Raw genomic sequence first — 18,234 nt, 5'->3', positions numbered from 1 at the left:
TTAGGGTTGCTATAGAGATGGGGTCCATCAGGAAATCAAACCTTGGATTCAGAAGGAGCAGTGTGAAACAGTAGGCCAGCTCTACACACTTGGCAGGATCTTCAAGGGTGCATGAGCGTTCTCTTAACTAGTCTACTTGTGTTGTATGGACAATGAGAAGGTGTTTGATCATATCTGTCATATCTGTATATGCTGTACTAATGTTTGTTTGAACATTTCCAAAATTTTGACACTCCCAGCATTTGCACTGTTGTTGTCTGGTTCACCATTATTATGCTTATGTAAAGACTCATTATTATGAAGAGAGACTCTGTATTTATATGTTATATACTGTAACACATAAGTACACAGTCTCTATATAACTGTACAGTATATGTATAACTTTAACTTAAGTTATATCCTCAAAGTTGTTTTTGTAGTTGGTACTTGTTACTGTCATATAATAGTATTGTGGTTTTAACTTCCAGGGACAGTTTTCTTAACTGTTTTTTCCCCACACTTGGCCAATAAAAAGGAATAGAATTTGAGCAAAAAACCTAAAATGTTGTCATAGATGCATTAAGAGTACCCAGCTCCGCCTGTTCAGACAAAATGACACTTTGATACGTCACTAATTGAGTACAGTGCCCATACTGCCCAAGGAGACTAAACACATGCCCACATTTTCCTCGCAGTCAACAGTGCACTAGGACAACATCATAAAAGGGGCGCGGTAGCCACCTAATTAAAGGCAGGGCTTAAGGGAGACAGGCGTCTTACTTCCGGTTTAGAAATATAGTCACCAAATAATTCATATTTCTGAAAAAATGAAGAGTGATTGTGCCTAAGGTGGTGATATCTACTGTACACACATTCCTATCGTTAACTGTGGAAAGTTTAGAATAGCATGATACAAGTCCTTTTAAAACTGCCACTAGCTCTGACTAAACCAAGCTAACAAATAAAATTTCAATAAAATATTGTATCCCTTATCATTTGACACTACAAATAAGTGTACCTGACAGGAAATCTTTGAGGTCTTTCACAGCATCCTTCGCCTCTTTTAAGTCATCTTCCAGGTCGTTTTTGGCCCGTCTTATCTTATTTGAGAGATCATCAGTTGACTGCCTCATGTCATTGGTGTTATCTTGGGTGTCTTGGAGCTGTGAAAAAAGTACACATATTTACGGTATGTATGTATGTATGTATGTATGTATGCGTGTGTGTGTGTGTTTGTATGTGTGTACTTTACGTATGTGCGTATGTAGGTACACACGTACATTCAAATGGAGAAGTAATACCTAAAGTGTCAGTATCTGCAGACCAAGAGAAGAATACAGGATGTTTGCTCTTCTTCCTGTGTGAAGTTTGCATGCCTTCCCAAGCCAACATGGGTTCCCTCAGAGCACTCCGCCTTCCTCCCACATTCCATGCATGCATGCATGGCAGGTTTATCGGATACTCTCATCAGGGGTCACCAACCTTTTTGAAATCGAGAGCTATTTGTTTGGTACTGCGTAATACGAAGGGCTACCAGTTTATGTGAAGACCCTGATCATGTTATTGATTCCTCACAATAATTAAGAAAACAGCTGTAATAAATTCGTAAATCAAGTGTAATAGGTAATGTATATTTCATATATGTGTGATTGTTAGTAAAATTCCTAGAAAATCACAATGTTCTATCACTTGTAACCTATTTGCAGAACAGGTCTGCAGGCTACTGATGTGATACTTGGGGGCTAGCCAGTGCCTGTGGGAACCACGTTGGTGACCCCTGGTCTAAATTATCCTGAGGTTTGATTGGTTGTTCATTACCGTGTGCCCTGCGATTGAATGGCAAACAGTTCAGGGTGTCCCCCACCAACTGCCGAAAGACTACTGGGATGGGCACCAGCAAGCAGTGACCCTAGTAAGGATAAGTGGCTACAAATAATGGATGAATGGATATATACACATAATTGGTAAAAACTGGTACACGTGTGCTACAGAAATCACTGATGAGTAACGTTGCACACTTTACATCGCCAACCCAACTTTCACCCATGACAACAACCTAGCTTGAGCTGAACATTTTTTTCCCCAAGTGGCTCCAAAAGGTGTCGCAGCTTGAAGCACACTTAAATGTGGTGCAAGATTTAACACTCATGTCCTCAGCTAGCAGATGAATTTGATGTAGGGTGGAAGGTTTTCAGTCATTTGACCAGCATGAAAGATCACATGAATGTAGCACAACTTATGGCTGAACGAGAACCAATAGAAAAATCGCCCTGTTGCTAGGTGACAAGACAAACTGCAGGAACAACGCAAGCTCGATGTAATAGTTTTCTCCTTGCCTTTCATAAAGCTAAGCACATGCATCCCATGTGTTCCTATTCTGAGGAGATTTGTTGACTGAAGCAGCTTGGACTGGCTGCCTGGGTTGCACACCTTTCTCGTGAACCATAACAGAAACCATAACCGATGGATTCATGAAACTTTCCGAGGACACAGCCTGGCTGTGTGCACACAAAGATAGTGCACTCCTAATATTGGAGCGACACTGAGAAAGATTTTGAGGAAGTCTGGAACTCATGTGAGTACAGAAAAACTCCTCTACAACAAAGCCTGCATGTGCAAAAATACCCCCCATTGTGAAAAAAAGTTACCACTTTTTTACTTCCTGATACAATGAAAAATTCTGCTGTTGCATAATAGGAATTGTTTTTTTTCTGCATTTGCATTGCACTAAAATTCACAATAACAATAACAAGCCTGCAGCAAAAGTCTAGCTTACTTTATACTTGACGCGCCGGCACGTGTATTGCAGCACTTAATACTCGGGGTGGCTTTCCCACGCAGTCAGAAGATACTACGTACTACGGGTGGCAGTAAATGGAGTCTACAGCATACGAACAACACTACTGTCAATCCAAATTCTAAACACAGACTCCTGATCTCTCCCCAATGTGGTGTTCGCCAGGAGTTTTTGATGGTATTTAGATCATGGTAGTCCTTTTCACACGAATCATAAAGGATTTTGTACCGGCACACTTCCATATGCAATAGTTTGTCCGTCATGTTTTCTGTCAATCTAAATTCTTCCAAAAACAGACTCCTGATCTCTCCCCAACGTGGTGTTTGCCAGGAGTTGTTTATGGTATTTACGTTAATGGTAGTCCTTTTAGACAAATCATAAAGGTGTTTGTACCAGCACACTTTCATAAGCAATAGTTTGTCCACCATGTTTTCCACTTGTAAAGAAATTCCGGAAGATGCGCGCCGTGGAAAATCTGTTCCATGTGGACTCCACACGAAGGGGCATGGTTGCTAGGATAATGTCATTTGACGCGTGGAGCTTGTAAACGCGTTAAGCTTAAACCAAGCGTAACACTTGAAGAAAGGATAAAAATAAAGATGAAAGATGGATGAAGCAAAGTGAAAGACACGATGCAAGAAATTGATGTATGAAAACGAACGCTTTCTTACTTTTTTTTTCCAAGTCTGGATGGTTTTGTTTTTAACTTCAGTTAGATTGTAGATTGCACAAAGTCCCGTTGTGAAGAACAGGCTGCAAATATGGCTTCGTTCTAGAGTTCTACTGTGTGTGTGTCTTTGGATCATATCGCTAAAATTATCACTTTTCAGGAAGCCCCCAAATTTGAAAATTTATTCAGCTAGTAACCATTTTCAAAACTTTAGAGTTGTCAATTAATTTTCAAAAGAACTCCCTTAAATGTTGGCTGAAAGTAAAGATTTTAAAAAAAATATGAATTTCCCTCAATTTTGACATAAGAGATTTCGGCTTGACACCAGCGATATACAGTATAAGTGTATCTATATTGAATTGTTTGATACCTTCTCTGCAGCTTGCGTGATCTTGTTGCTGAGATTTTCCAGACGATTTTTAACATCCTTCACATCGGCATCTGCCCTCTTGCCCAAAGGCAGGGCACCAACACATGTTGAGCCCTTCTCACAAGGTAAAGATCCCTCTGGGGGACATAGGTCCCCACCCTCACACATGAGTGGGGTACAGGGCTCGGACCGAACACTGCCACATACCTAGAGAAATATTCATCATTGAGACACAATTTGTGAATGAATACTTTATTAGCGATTTCAAACTACATTCAAGTCATCATCATCAGTACCTTTTTAGCAACGGGAGTGAGGTCTGGACGGGATGCCATGCTCTGGTTGAGTTTGTTCAGATCTCTTGTGCTGTTTGGATATTCTTTTTCCTGAAGATCTAAAGTATCTTCTCTGGTGTCAGCTGATTCCTTCAAAGTATTTTTACTGGCATCTATTTTCTTTGCAGCATCTGTAGACTCGTCATAGGCATTTTTGATGGTTGCAAAAGCTCCTGCATGAGAAAAAAAAAACTCAATATCAGCAGACTTTATGAGTTCATCTTATTCGCATAAGCATATAAGATTGAAGGCAAGTCTGTAAAAGGAAACACGAAAAAATAGAGAGCAGTTGAAATGCATGGAAATTAAAAAAAAATACAAATTGAGCATATCATGACAGAACCAATGTGGACCTAACAGGACTGGAAGAAAAACAATCTTAGTTCAAGCCCTTTAGAGGTGTAATCATCATCTGTCATTGAGTTTAAAATGGAGTTGCTTTATTTTTACGTTGTTTTATGACAACTGTTACCTAATGAACTTTTTTAAAAGTATCACTGCTACAAATAATAAAAGGTTTTTTGGCAGCGCTCACAACATCCAATGAACTGGTCAACAGGATCAGTGATCACTTCCAAACTGCCTATCTTATTGAATCTAAGAGTGTTTTATCAATGACCTGCATTGCCAGGATTGATTGTGTTTTTCATAGCTTCTTTCTTGATATTGTAGTCCCCGTTTAGGTTGTCCAACAGGTCCTGAAGTTTGTCAAGCTCTTTGCTCAAATCAGGTTTTTGTGCCAGGGGAGAAAGGTCATTGTTAACCTTGTCCACTTGGTCCCTGTGAGATAAATGTAATTTAGTGGGTGAACAGAAGCATTCATATTCATATTCATTCATAGCTCTAGGGAGCTGTAAAAACTCGACTTGTACACAAATACAGTACAAGGCAACAAAATTTCACTTAATACAAGGCTTGAACCGTCCACGAAACACGCAATAACTAACATAGGCCATTGTGTGCAATAACCCAGATATGCTCATGTTTGGGGTTTTAAAAACCTGAATAAGATCCCAAAGTTACCCTTCCTCTAACCGAATTATGTAGTCATATTAACACATTGGTTATACCGTATAAGCCCTATGTTTACATTTAGATTGCTTATGTGCGCCATTATGCAGTTATGGGGGGAATCCCCACTCGTTTCTCAGCGAGCTTAACTGGAATTCACTGATTTCTTCATGGAGAATACAGATAAGAAGAAAACCCAGATGCACTTGTGGCGCATGACACCATGATATAATCTCTACATTGCGGTTTCATTAAGGGCAACACAATTAGCATAAACCTCTTCGCTAAAGCATGTAGACGGAGAAATTCCAACTATTCCTGAAACCCGAATTTTTACATCAACCCAACTTTAACTAGAATATTACTGCAAGCTAACCCTAATCCATAGAAACTGACAAACCATTCTCTGTCTCAAGCAGACATATAGTTCAAATGGCCTTCCGCTGCCAGGAGGCCAAATCACTACACCCTGTATTCCCAAACTACATTGAAGTCCTATACGTAAATATAAATAAACATATATCCACACCTTAATTTGTTCATTTGGGACAGAGCATCATCAATCTGTCTCACAGTACTGGGAGGAAGGGAGACAGAGTCCCGAATCAAATTCAGACGAGCTTCCAAGGCTCGAATACGAGGCTCGAGAATTCCAAGGTTTCCAGAACTTCCTGGACGAGATGGTACTTTTAAGGTGAATCTTTCTATGGCTAAACTGAGGGCTTGTCGTTGTGTATCCATGGAGAAGAAGCAAGAAGGACACATCTTGCAATTAGGGAAAGAGTCACAGTGTCCTCTAGTGCACGAGTCACATCGAGCCCCTTTGATGCCTGGACGACACAAACAGCTTCCTGTCTGCTTGTTACAAACTTGGGTGCCTTGAGCATCACACAGACAAGCTGGAAAGATCAAAAGAACAGATCGAATATATAAATCTTATGCAAAACGATGGATTTCTACTTTTACAAAAATTAAATGCTATTAAACTATTCCTCAAGGAAAATAATGTGAATGTTTGTTCACATCTGTCTTAACTGACACAATATATCAATAATAATAATTAATGAAGAACAATGCAGTATAATGACTTCTCATACAATATGCTGGGTACATCTTAGCAAGGATGTGATTGGGAATGAAGTACAGTGATCCCTCGCTACTTCGCGCCTCGCCTATCGTGCCCTCAGTGCATCGCAGATTTTTTGGGGGGAGAAAAAAATATATATCTTGCAGAGAGACGTGCCAGATAGGCAAGTTATCCATAAATGCACTTGTCACTGGCACTCCTTATGCCGCTTTCAGATGGAGCGCGTCCAAACGCGAAGTTCACTTTTCACGCGACAGTGTCACACAAGGGGAGGGGAGTGATCTTGCTGTGCATTTTACAGTGAATCCGGAAAGTAGAGCATTGCTGTGAATTTTCACTTTTCCAGGATGTGGCAGAGCTAATATTGGGGGGTTGGTATATTGCGGTTTTCACTTATCATGGGGGGTTCCGAGGGATCACTGTATGTCAAAGCATTAATCCCAGGTGATACGAGAGTGTAACTGTATTCATGTGTTGGTTTTACTTCAATTGCTCTTAAGAAAACAACTCAGAGAAGATATCAAGAAAAGTTGACTTACGCTTGCAGCCAATGAGAGGGTCTCCATAAGTGTTGTCTGGGCAATCAGTACATTTTTGGCCTCCAAAGCCTGGCCTACACTGACACTGACCTGTCAACTGGATAGAAATGGAAAAGACAAAAACAAAACAAAAACATTACCACCCAGGATAGGAATAGAAAATAAAAAGCTGTTTCCACCCACTGCAGAAACCCTAACCCTAACCCTAACACCTGCACATTTATAGATTAAGTCATATATGTCCTTAAACTGGTCAGTGGGGTTGATTGGCAATCCCTGACTCCAGAACACCAGCTGCAAGAGATGTTGGCAACCTGAGGGAGGCCTTTTAGGCCTGTGGGACTCTGGGGGTAGCTGATGGTTACTGGCTGGCCATTCTGAATGCAGCTTTGATAGTCACGGAAGTGCCGCACGGAAAACATGGTGGAAAACTATTGCTTATGGAAGTTCGCCGGTACAAACACCTTTAAGATTCTGCTGAAAATGACTACCGTGACCCAGATACCATAAACAACTCCTGGCAAGCACACTTGGAAGCTTGGAAGACTTTAGATGATTTGATTCTACAGTAGACCCCCGGGTTACGGCGTCCCTGGCTTACGTTTTTTTCACGTTATGATGTGGAATACTGAGTTCTTTCCTCCCCACTTTAAGGCATTTATCCCGCTTTACGATTAACATCAACAACTGTCGTGGCCTGTGGGGTTGGTTGTGTTTGTTGTTTTGCCTCCCTCTTGATGAGTTTTTAGGTAATTGCTCTTATTTTCTGTCAACGTCAAACTGCCTACGCTGCAATGCGTCACTACAAAGCTGGTCTGCTGTTGGTCGGCATCTCGACTCCCTAAGATACTGGTCTACAATTGGTCAGTGTAATGGGGGTCACGAAGATGATGGTCTGCTATTGGTTGGCGCAAATATGGACACAAATAAGGCTGCCTCAAGAATTGATCTCATGTGAGAGTGCTTTCAATATCATAATTATTATGCATGTTATTGCTTAATTCAAAATTGAATTGTTTATCCATGAGTCCCAAGATTGCTAGTGATGTTAAAGAGAGAAGTAAGAAGATGATTTATATGGGAAAGAAGCTGGAGATAATCAAGAAATACAAAGAAAGCTAAGCTAGCCTAGCCTAGGCTACCGTTACTAGGAAATATGGCCATAACAAGTGTCAAAGGTAAATAAATCTTTTATTTTTTATTTATGATGTTATTCAATTGTATGCATGTATATTATTTTTAAGTAGCACTAACTATAATATTTTGATGCCAATTTTTAATATTTATACACAATTTTTATGTTTTTACCTGGGGTTTTACATCCATTAGCTAAATAACATAGATTTGGATTGCCCGATACGGCGAATTTGTGTTACGATCCCAACTGCGGAACGGAATAATCTCGTAAACTGGGGGCCTACTGTACTAGGATTCTCTACCTCTGTTATAGAGTAGTGTTGTTTGTATGCTGTAGCCTCTATTTACTGCCACCTATAGTATGGGAGAATATCGGCTGAAAGCCACACAGAGTATAAAGTGCTACAAAATGTGTACCGTCGAGATTCCGTACGTCTCCTTTCCGTGCGGGGTGTTCACGCGTCAAGCATAAACCAAGCCTGTGCGTAAGCTGCCAGTCCAGTCCAACTAACAGTCTTAAGGCCACCTGATAGAGTGCAGAGGAAAATTGTCGTATCTTGAGAAATCCATGTCCTTCGGGGGAAGAAGTCCAAAGAGCGATTGTTTTGGAAGCAGGCCGATAGGTGTGGTTGACCTTGAGTTCGTGGCACTTTTCTTTGAGGAGACTCGGGATGTCATTGTCAAATCAATTATCCTTCCAATTATTCCATCAATTAAGCAAGAGTAATCATCACTCCCTATGCCCTGAGCCGAAACACCATAAAAAAATGATGTCAATTGCGGAGAAAGTGATAATTCTCGAAGGGAGAAGTTAGGCGGTCGTGGCCCGCCATTTGGGAGTGAACGAATCCACCGTTCGCTACATTAAGGACGAGGTGAACACTAGAAGGCAGCTGCCATCACCTTTGGCAATTCAGCGTAGCCAGTTATTAAGGCTCGTAATAAAACAATCGTCCATATGGAAGCTGCTTTAGCAATCTAGATTGCCGACTGAAGATGAAAGAAGACCTTTCTTTTAAAGTCGCGCGCGGCTGCGTTAATATTAGTAGCGACATTGAATTAAGGTCTAATCTGTACATGATCAAAGATGATTACAATGGAGAGTTTACAGTTGAAATAACATGTTATTATAAAAGAAATAAAGGGAAGAGGTTTCCAACGGTCTGGTGAGCGTCGTCTTTGCTCCTCGAACGTATCTGCCCCCTGCCTGTGTGTTGACAACAACAGCGCGGGGTTGCGCTTCATGAGCTATACCGTGTGTGCCTGTGGAATTTTAATGTACTCCCGCCTCATCACCCGCCCCACAGCCAATTTCGTGTTGATTATGAAGCGCATCGACAGCAAAAGGCACATAAGCACACACGCGCGTGTGCACACACACACACAAACACACACACATTGTCGGGGCAAAGGGAGTAAGGACCAAACGTTCGCCAGACTTTTCACGTTTAAAAAATTTTTAAAAAATAAAAAAATGTTTTTTTGTTTTATTAATTTTTTTAACATGAAAAGTGCGGGCGGCCGGTGCCGGAACGTATCTACCGCGATAAACGAGGGTTCACTGTATTATCTTTTTCTTTTAGTAAATTACCATAATTTCCTCAAATATGGGACGTTTTTTTCTCCAAAATGGAGGCCAAAAGAAAGGGTGCCATAAACGATAACTAAAATGAGAATTTAGTTTTGATGACATTCAGAGAAGATTACATCCATCAGCCACATAAGCCAATGAATGGTTGAGTGAATGGTTGTTCGTCTCTGTGTGCCCTGTGATTGGCTGACAACCAGTTCAGGATGTCCCCCACCTACTGCCCGAAGTCAGCTGGGATAGGCACCAGCAAGCCTGCAACCCTTGTGAGGATAAGCGGCTATAGAATGGATGGATGGATGTTCTTATTGTTTCTAAACAATACTAAGGTGTCATTGAGGAATTAACCAATTGAGCAAATAAACTAGTTAATAAGTTAATATGAATTTGCATAGATTCATTATCCAGATAGCTAGTTTCACAATTTAACCTCTTTGCAAATGTATAAGTTTTTGTCCAAAATCCTACAGAATTATGGTAATAGCCTCCTGCTAATGATCACAGCGGTTGTCCTATTTTTATTTTAGGATCAAGTCTAGAAGTGAGTAGGTCCACACCTGGTCACAAGCATCACTGAAGGACTTTGTGGGGTCACAGCTGCACATTTCACAGCGTTGAAACTGAGGGGGTCTCCAGTAGCCTCTTGCACAAGCTTCACAAGTTAGGCCATGGAAGTGTGGTAGACAAGGACACTGACCAGTCACTGGATCACAAATATCTGACAGTGATCCCTGCGGAAAACAGGAACATTCTAGATAGCAGAAAGGGTATGGGGTGGTGGGATGAAAACTTCAGTCAAATTAAATTACAGTACTTACAGGCATTACATCTTATGAGTGTGTAACAAATAGCAACAATAGACAGTCCCTTTTTATATGTTACTTTGACTATTTGAAACAGTTCTACTTCTTCAAGCACATATGTCACTGAGCTGTTTACTTGTCTCAAACACTTTTTCTTAAGAAAAATATGACTGTGATGAGTAAATATATTAATTTGCATGATTTCTTTTACTTCTGATGTCTGTTGAGAACAAAATGTTTATGTCAATTTCAATTATGTGCAAATTTGAATAATTTACTCTATCCTTGATGTACAAAGATTGTGGGGAAAATATAGCTAATGTTCCCCTTTTCATTTATTGAGAAAAAGAAAAAGAAAAGAAAAGCAGCTGACTCACTAGAGCAACCCAATGGATTGGATGCAGAAAGACCATAAAAGCCTCTTTTGCATTGATCACATCGCGGGCCTTCCACATTCATTTTACACTGACATAGGCCTGTATTGTCATCGCATCGTCCCCCATTCACTGTTCCTTCCGCATTGCAGACACAGCCTTGCAGAGAATAGTTCAAATAAGGACAAAATGCAAACACACAGAAAGACACTGCTATAAAACAATTACATTGGACAGACACAAAGATTTTCTTTTAAACCCTGAAAATTCAAAACAAATACAACTCCAAATTAAATACACACAATATATTTTTTAATCATGCATTTCCCCATTGCAAATGGTCTACTTATGTTGACTTACGTATACAAGCATCAGGACGATCCTTCTGGCTGTTGGGATTTGGCTGGTAGCCAGGGACACACTGGTCACAATTTGGTCCAGTGGTGTGGTGCAAACATCCTTCACACACACCACCACTCCTCCGGCCACTGGCGTCATACAAAGCTTGGTCAAAATGACAACGCTGGGCATGGTTGTTACACTCACAGCCTGAGGTGAAGAGAAAAATCATAAAACAAATGCTACAACAAATACAAACTGTCAAACTGCTGTCAACAAACACAAACAATACTGTTGCTTCCTGACTTGTTCATTTTGGTGTAGATTCCCTTCGCATGAAAACATGTTGTGGTGTTGTTTCCCAAACTTATGTTTTGACCTCATAATCACTTTTTTCCCTCTACTTCCAAAATATCACAATCCTCATGTATGCAGCCTTCAGTATTCAGTTTCGTCTATTTGACTTCCAACTTATTGATTCCACAAATTTGGTATGTGCAGGCGCCACCTTTACCTGTTCATTGGCCTTGTGGCTAACAATCAAATATAGATTCGGTTCTTCAATTCGATTCTACTTCTTAACAATTCCCGTTGACAATTCTTAAACAATTAACAAAAAATAATTAAGAAGGAAGCTAACCAGTTTTTTTTATTATATATATATATATATATATATATATATATATATATATATATATATATATATATATATATATAATTTTTTTTTTTAAATTATATTAGATTTGATGGAATAATTGTATATATATGTACATATGTTATCATATAAAAACACATTGCTTGCGCACCTGTTGACACGAACGCGCATACACACACACGCACACACACACGCACACAGACATAAACTATTCCTTATATGGGATTACTGTACTGTACGAAATTGGTAACCTTCATTTTTAATCTTCATAGTTAATCTTCTGATAGGCACTCCTTGAGACACACCCTTACAGCCTGGCACTTCACAGATTTGTCTGCAGGTTGGACCCTGGACCCAGGAAAGCCTGGGCATGCCTGGGTATGTGCTAGTGTGTCTTACGTTTGCAGGTGTGAGTGTTGTTCCCTTCTGCAGGTCTCCAGGGTAGATCGTTGTAGAGATCATCACAGCGTTCACAGTTCACACCAGCAGTGTGATGCTGGCAGTCACACTGTGGGCTCACCTGCAGTTATTCACAACATTGCCTGTTTCAACTTATTAAGGGTGGTTGAAACACAGGTATGCTTACTACATGTGGTAATAAAATTGAATCACCAGTCTTAGAGGATGTTTGTTCGGTTGTTATATTTGTAGAAAAAAAGCCGATCACAGACATGACACAGAACGAAAGTAAGTAAGCCACTAAGAAGCAGTGTTGGGCAAGTTACTTCAAAATTGTGATGCATTATTAATGACTTATTGCTGTGATTCCAAAGTAATTGGTTACATTATAATATTACTGTATTTGAAATCTAAGGCATTACACAACTGTTCCATTACTTTTATTTTAGTCTCACCAAAATACCTGGATTTGCCATTCTAAATGTAGCTCATTATACTTGTTACACATCCAGTGGAATGACCTAAACTAAATTTAATAAACTTACATGCTCAAAATGATCGCAAAATAAACACTATTGCTCCTAGAAATGGTGCCTAGATCGCTAGAAGTGTAAAATAAAAACGTACAGATGAAACGACTTGAACAAAACTCTCTGCATAACAACAATACACCAGCGCCATCTCAAGGCAACCAATTGAACTGCATTCATGCTATCAACTGCTTCAACTAATACAGTGGTCCCCCGTGTTACAACATACCCGATTTAAGTTATTTTCATGTTGCAACCTGGAATACTGAGTTTTTTCATCCACTCTTTATGACATTTTCCCGGATTTGCGACAAAAACAACTGTCATGACCCTAGGGAGTTGGCTGTATTTGTGTTGTTTTGCCTCCATCTGCTGGCGATTTTAGGTAATTGAACTTATTTATTATTGCCGTCTGTTTCCATGCAACGCGTGACTACAATGCTGGTCTGCTATTGGTCGTCCTCTTCTCATGGAGATGGTGGTCTGCTATTGGTTGGCCTCACTTATTTGAAAATGGCGGGACGGTAAAGCTTTGTTCGATTGTGAGTGGTGACAAAACCGTATTTATGGTGCATTTTACTGCTGAATCCAAAATTGAAAGGGTTAGCCATGGGTCCCAGGATTGCTAGTGATGTTAAAGAGAGAAGTAAGAACATGATTTATATGGAAACGATGCTGGAGATAACCCTTATTAGGGAATATGGGCATAACAAGCAGTTTTCAAAGGTAAATAAATCCTTTCTATATTTTTTATTTATGATGTTTTCTGATTGTATAGGCCTACCTGTATATTATATATACGTAGCACTTACTATACTATTTTGGTACCAATTTTTAATATGTATATACAATTTTGATGTTTTTACCTGGGGTTCTAAATGCACTAGCTATTTAACATCAGTTTGGATTGCCTGTCATACGATGAATTCGCCTTACGACCCCAACCGCGTTAACGGATTAATGTCGTAACATGGGGGCCCATTGTATTATAAATTTAAACTGTTTAGGGGTGTTTTTTTGGGGCTATATATTTCTATATATTATAATGCATTTTAAAGCACATTACTGTCATTTGTAGAATTATTAATACATTACGTGCAACACACCCAATAAGATGGCTGTTGTTACATCCTGAATAAATTGATCTACTCAGGCAGTAGAGGGGGTCGTCCAGTAATGGAAGGGTCGGCTGTTCGATTCCCGCTCTGTCAATGTCACGTGTTGTTGTGTCCATGGGCAAGAAACTTCACCCACCATGCCTCCAGTGGCCGAGAGGGGCTGAAGGCGCAGTATGGTAGTCTCACGTCTGTATTAATTGTAAGGCATTATTATTATTATTATTATTATTATTATTATTATTATTATTATGTATCATGCCTTTGAAACCGAACCGTTTTAAAAGACATACGTGTCGCAACAAAGTACCATTGTTTTTCTAAAAAACAAGTTGTAACGAACGCATTCTTTTTCTTGATTTCTTTCTGGAAACCAGGCACATTAAAACAACTAAATAAACATCTTCTGCAACTGGTGATTCCATAATATTTTTTGGCAGAGGCAACACTACTTAATTCATGAAGCAGTCATTTATCTACTTTGATCCAAACGAATGTGGTAGCCAGCAGTGTTAATCAAACCTTATTGACGGCCTCCAGCAAACAGTGACTGGCATGTCCATGACACATGCAGCTGCCCATCACCTTCATCTCCTTCAAGGCAAAAAACCTACTGAGAGCTCTGCCTGGTTGACGTGGCACATCGCCCAATTCTGCCAGGTTTATCCTCAGACCCGTTAAGCCAGTCACATCTTAGGATGAAACAAAAGTCCATCACAAGTCAATTATTTTTGTCACAATCAACAACATGTAATCAGAGACACTGAAACAAGGCGAGCAACCAAGGCAAATGTTTAGATTCCCCAAGCTAAGGGGTCCATTCGAGACAGCTGACATAGGCTCAAATCAATGACAAAGAATTTTTTTAATGCAATAACAATTAAACGTCAGTGTTGGGAATTCAACTGGAATTCATGCTGGAAATGTGAATTTCCCTACGGGGATGAATAAAGTATCTATCTATCTATCTATCTATCTATCAACACACAGGGCTTCTTACAAGTTATTGTTGGCAGGTGACTAGTAGGTGGCCTCGTGTGAAATCACTGCAATCACAAATTGGGATTTTGAAATCTCCTGGTGGGGTACCCCACTAGCAGACTTGCTGTACACGAGTAAAAAATAAATGAATAAAAGATAAACATACTTATAGTCAGGGCACGCAGAATTGGGAAAAAAACACACACATTTTATGGGATAGGCTAAATGTTACATTACATTAAATGTTAACATTGGACATTTTTGTTGTTCCTGCTAATAACTGCTCATTTATAATTTAAAACCGACCTTAAAGGTTGAGTTTTTGAGGCACAGATATTTGTTTGACTTGTCTGAACATATTAGCATTCTGACCAAAAAGACTTTTTTTTTAGTTTGTTTTCAATGTTGCCAATCAAATGTCGAACTAACATCTTTGCTTATCCATCATTCCGTTTTTTTGTTTGCCACAAATATTTGTTTTACTTTCATGAACATATTAGCAAGCTAACTAAAAATGTTATCTTCAGTTTGTTTTTAGTGTTGAACAGTTGAATGTCAAAACTAATATCTTTGCTTATCCAAAATTCAAAGTCTTTGTTTTGGGTGGCATCTACGCTATTGCCTCGGGTGACCAAGGGTCCTGAAACATCAAATTCTGCATGTAATACATTTCAGGGAAACACAAATCTAACCTTTAATCTTTGGGCTGCTGGGATCTGGAACATAAGGATAATGATGCAATGGATTGAACTCGATCTGTAAAATAGAATACTTCATATGTGAATTCCGCATTCACAATGTTGCAATGCAGTTTTACTTTAAAACCTTAAAGGAAATGTGTGTTTTTTTAAATGCAATGTATCAGTAAAACAGTGTGTTCATGAAATTGTGCTATTCTAATGAGGATTGACACGACTGGAAGTCAGTATAAGAAACAGGAATGACTTGGCTCTGAAGACGTTGAGACCAGATGCCGCCTACAAAAGAAACAAAAGGCTTCCTCCAACATACCAGTGTGAAATGAATAAGATAACTTTGAAGATTTATGGCGCACTGATTTCCCCCTCTGCAAAAGAATGGTCGGCAAATGAAAGACTTTTAAAGACATCATCCCTATGCACACACTTGCCCGTACGCACACACACACCTGCTTTCCACTGTCGCACTACACGCCCCAAAACTGTATAAGAAGTCAATGTGGAAGGTGAAAGGTTGCCATTTTCTGCTTCGACTGCCTTGTGTACTTTCCCACTCTCTTTCTGGATTAAATAAATAGTTTCACAATGTTGTGGTATGGGCGAGCTTTCAACAAAAACGAACACGCTAGGAACTAGTTTGACGCGAGAAGTGTTTCTAGATTCCTTTAACCTGTGCCAAGGCTTATTATTATTATTATTATTATTATTACATATTAGTATTACTTCCTCATTTTACTGGATCTATCATAAACTTACTTTGTTGTATGGTACCAAAAGTAGTTTTTTTTTAAGTACAAACGCAGGAAAATACTATAAATGTGAGTTAAAATACTTACTGTATAGAATTTATTGAAAAACAATTATACAGAAAATGGTCTAACCCAGTCATGCAACAACAGTTGACCACGGTAAGAAAAAACACGAGTACAGTTAATCATTCACTTCTTAAGATGTACATATAAAAATATTAAATGCCAGCATAAGAAGAGTCATGGGGACTTACCTTATTTCAAATTCAGATATTGAAAAAGAAAAACCGTGTGTGTGTGTGTGTGTGGGGGGGGGGGGGGGGGGGGGAGCGGGTGGGGGGGCAAGAAAAAGGACACAAACAAATTTTTTTTATATTATGAGCACAACAAGATATAAAAAATAAACTGAATGCCGGTATATGAGAGGGGACTTAAAAACATCGCTAGACACATCAAAATTCAAGTTGTACTTACTGTATGATCTTGGTATGGATTAGCTCCAGTAGGAGGCAGTGTATAACAATATTTTTGGTCCTCTCTAACGGGAGTTGCAGTTGAGATCCCCGGAAAGAGTTTCTGGCAGTCCGCAGCTAAGTAGAAGGCAGGCTGCCATGTCCTACCATTATCCAAAGACTTCTCTATAACTAAAGCACTCGGACGAGGCCCCTGCAAACAGGATTACGTTCCAAATTTAAATGTGCGCTCTTGTCAAATTAAAGAAACATTTTGAAAACGACTGTACACAAATGATAGAAAAATAGTGAAGAGAAAGAGTGCTTGTTTTCACACACCTTAAAATTAAGTATCAGGTTGTCGAGCTTGAAGAGGTGATTAAGGTCCAGTTGAAATGTGACTGGAGCCACCTCTACAGCAGAAAAAAACAAAAAACAGCTCCATCACAAAAAGCATACATTAGGCAAGGACCTCCCACTTATTTGTTGATTGCTTTAGGGGGGTGCTTGTCACATAAACATCATATTAATATTGAACATCAACTCATTCTTTGATTTTTTTATGAACTTTGATTATGATTTGAACCTTTTGGCCACTGGTAAATGAAATTTAAGACCTTAAGAATGTTTTATTTTGTAAAAATCCCAAAATATACACCTCTTGAAAATGTGTATTTTTGTTAATAACTCAAAACAAATCCCTGAAATATACGCCTGATTTTGAGAAAACACACGCACACACATAAAAAAAATAATACAAAAACTGGTTCATGAAACAGTCAATGCTTCCTTTACCGATCACTATCAAGCAGACAGGGGATGTAGTTGGCTTGTGCTCCAGAAAGCTATAAGGATTAGGCGAGCAAATCTTTAGGTACGCCAGATGCTTTCCAAAGCAAATGCGCTCTGTACATATGGAAAATTTCAAAATTTTTGAAACAAGACGTGCCAGTTTTTGTGATTCAGTGTAGCTGTGCCATCTACAATTATTGATTCTTTGAAGTAGTGTATTTTCTGGAGTCATGCATGTTTTTTGTTTTTAAATCTTCACCAACCTTTTCCGGACTGCCACCATCTCTCTGGCCCAGCAGTGGAAAGCACTTCTTGGACAGTGTGAGCCAGTGGTCCGTTTGGATTTCTGGAGTCACATGGGCAGCACTTCATCTTCCTCTGAGGAATAAAAAACAAGAACAACAAAATCACTGTCAGTGCCGCTAAACGTTCCTTACACAGCGCTTTCTTTTTTCATGGATGGTATTGAGTGTGTTTGTCAGGAAGGAACCTCCAAAGTTGTCCCTTTCATTGTGCCATGCCAGCTAGCTAAACCACTGAAACTCAGCGCAGGATCAATCGGTTAAGGATTAGGCTCCAATCTTTCGCAGTTTTGTCTACTTGTAGTGAATTTGTCTCAATGGTTTGTATTTAATTCCTTTATTCTATTCTGTACGTTTTATAATTGTCTTTGAGGTAAAGGTACAGCGGCTCGGTGGCGCAGTGAATAACACGTCCACCTCACAGTTCAAAGGTCCCGGTTCAAATCCACCTGGCTCCGGCCTTCCTGTGTGGAGTTTGCATGTTCTCCCCGAGTCTGCGTGGGTTCTCTCCGGGCACTCCGGCTTCCTCCCA

At 39.6% G+C, this 18,234-nt stretch overlaps 1 protein-coding gene across 2 annotated transcripts in view; it reads right to left on the bottom strand.

The window, feature by feature from the left end:
• The window catches only part of lamb3 (laminin subunit beta 3), a 47,142-nt gene that overhangs the window by 7,419 nt on the left and 21,489 nt on the right, over nt 1–18,234 (bottom strand). For both annotated transcript variants that reach the window (XM_088423043.1, XM_088423044.1), the window contains 15 exons: nt 17,664–17,778; nt 16,948–17,021; nt 16,631–16,822; nt 15,402–15,465; nt 14,251–14,420; nt 12,084–12,204; nt 11,051–11,239; nt 10,694–10,849; nt 10,071–10,264; nt 6,789–6,885; nt 5,692–6,061; nt 4,771–4,931; nt 4,113–4,324; nt 3,817–4,023; nt 998–1,142 (listed from right to left, as the gene is read on the bottom strand). In XM_088423043.1, coding sequence (XP_088279169.1) covers nt 998–1,142; nt 3,817–4,023; nt 4,113–4,324; nt 4,771–4,931; nt 5,692–6,061; nt 6,789–6,885; nt 10,071–10,264; nt 10,694–10,849; nt 11,051–11,239; nt 12,084–12,204; nt 14,251–14,420; nt 15,402–15,465; nt 16,631–16,822; nt 16,948–17,021; nt 17,664–17,778 — 2,467 coding nt within the window. The remainder of the gene's footprint in view (nt 1–997; nt 1,143–3,816; nt 4,024–4,112; nt 4,325–4,770; nt 4,932–5,691; nt 6,062–6,788; nt 6,886–10,070; nt 10,265–10,693; nt 10,850–11,050; nt 11,240–12,083; nt 12,205–14,250; nt 14,421–15,401; nt 15,466–16,630; nt 16,823–16,947; nt 17,022–17,663; nt 17,779–18,234) is intronic.

The sequence above is a fragment of the Hippichthys cyanospilos genome, chromosome 9 (genome assembly GCF_059441005.1).
Source record: "Hippichthys cyanospilos isolate Australia breed blue-spotted pipefish chromosome 9, RoL_Hcya_1.0, whole genome shotgun sequence".
In the NCBI taxonomy this organism is placed as follows: Eukaryota; Metazoa; Chordata; class Actinopteri; order Syngnathiformes; family Syngnathidae; genus Hippichthys; species Hippichthys cyanospilos.
The sequence above is the reverse complement of the archived record's forward strand: the minus strand, read 5'-3'. Positions and strand labels throughout refer to the sequence as shown.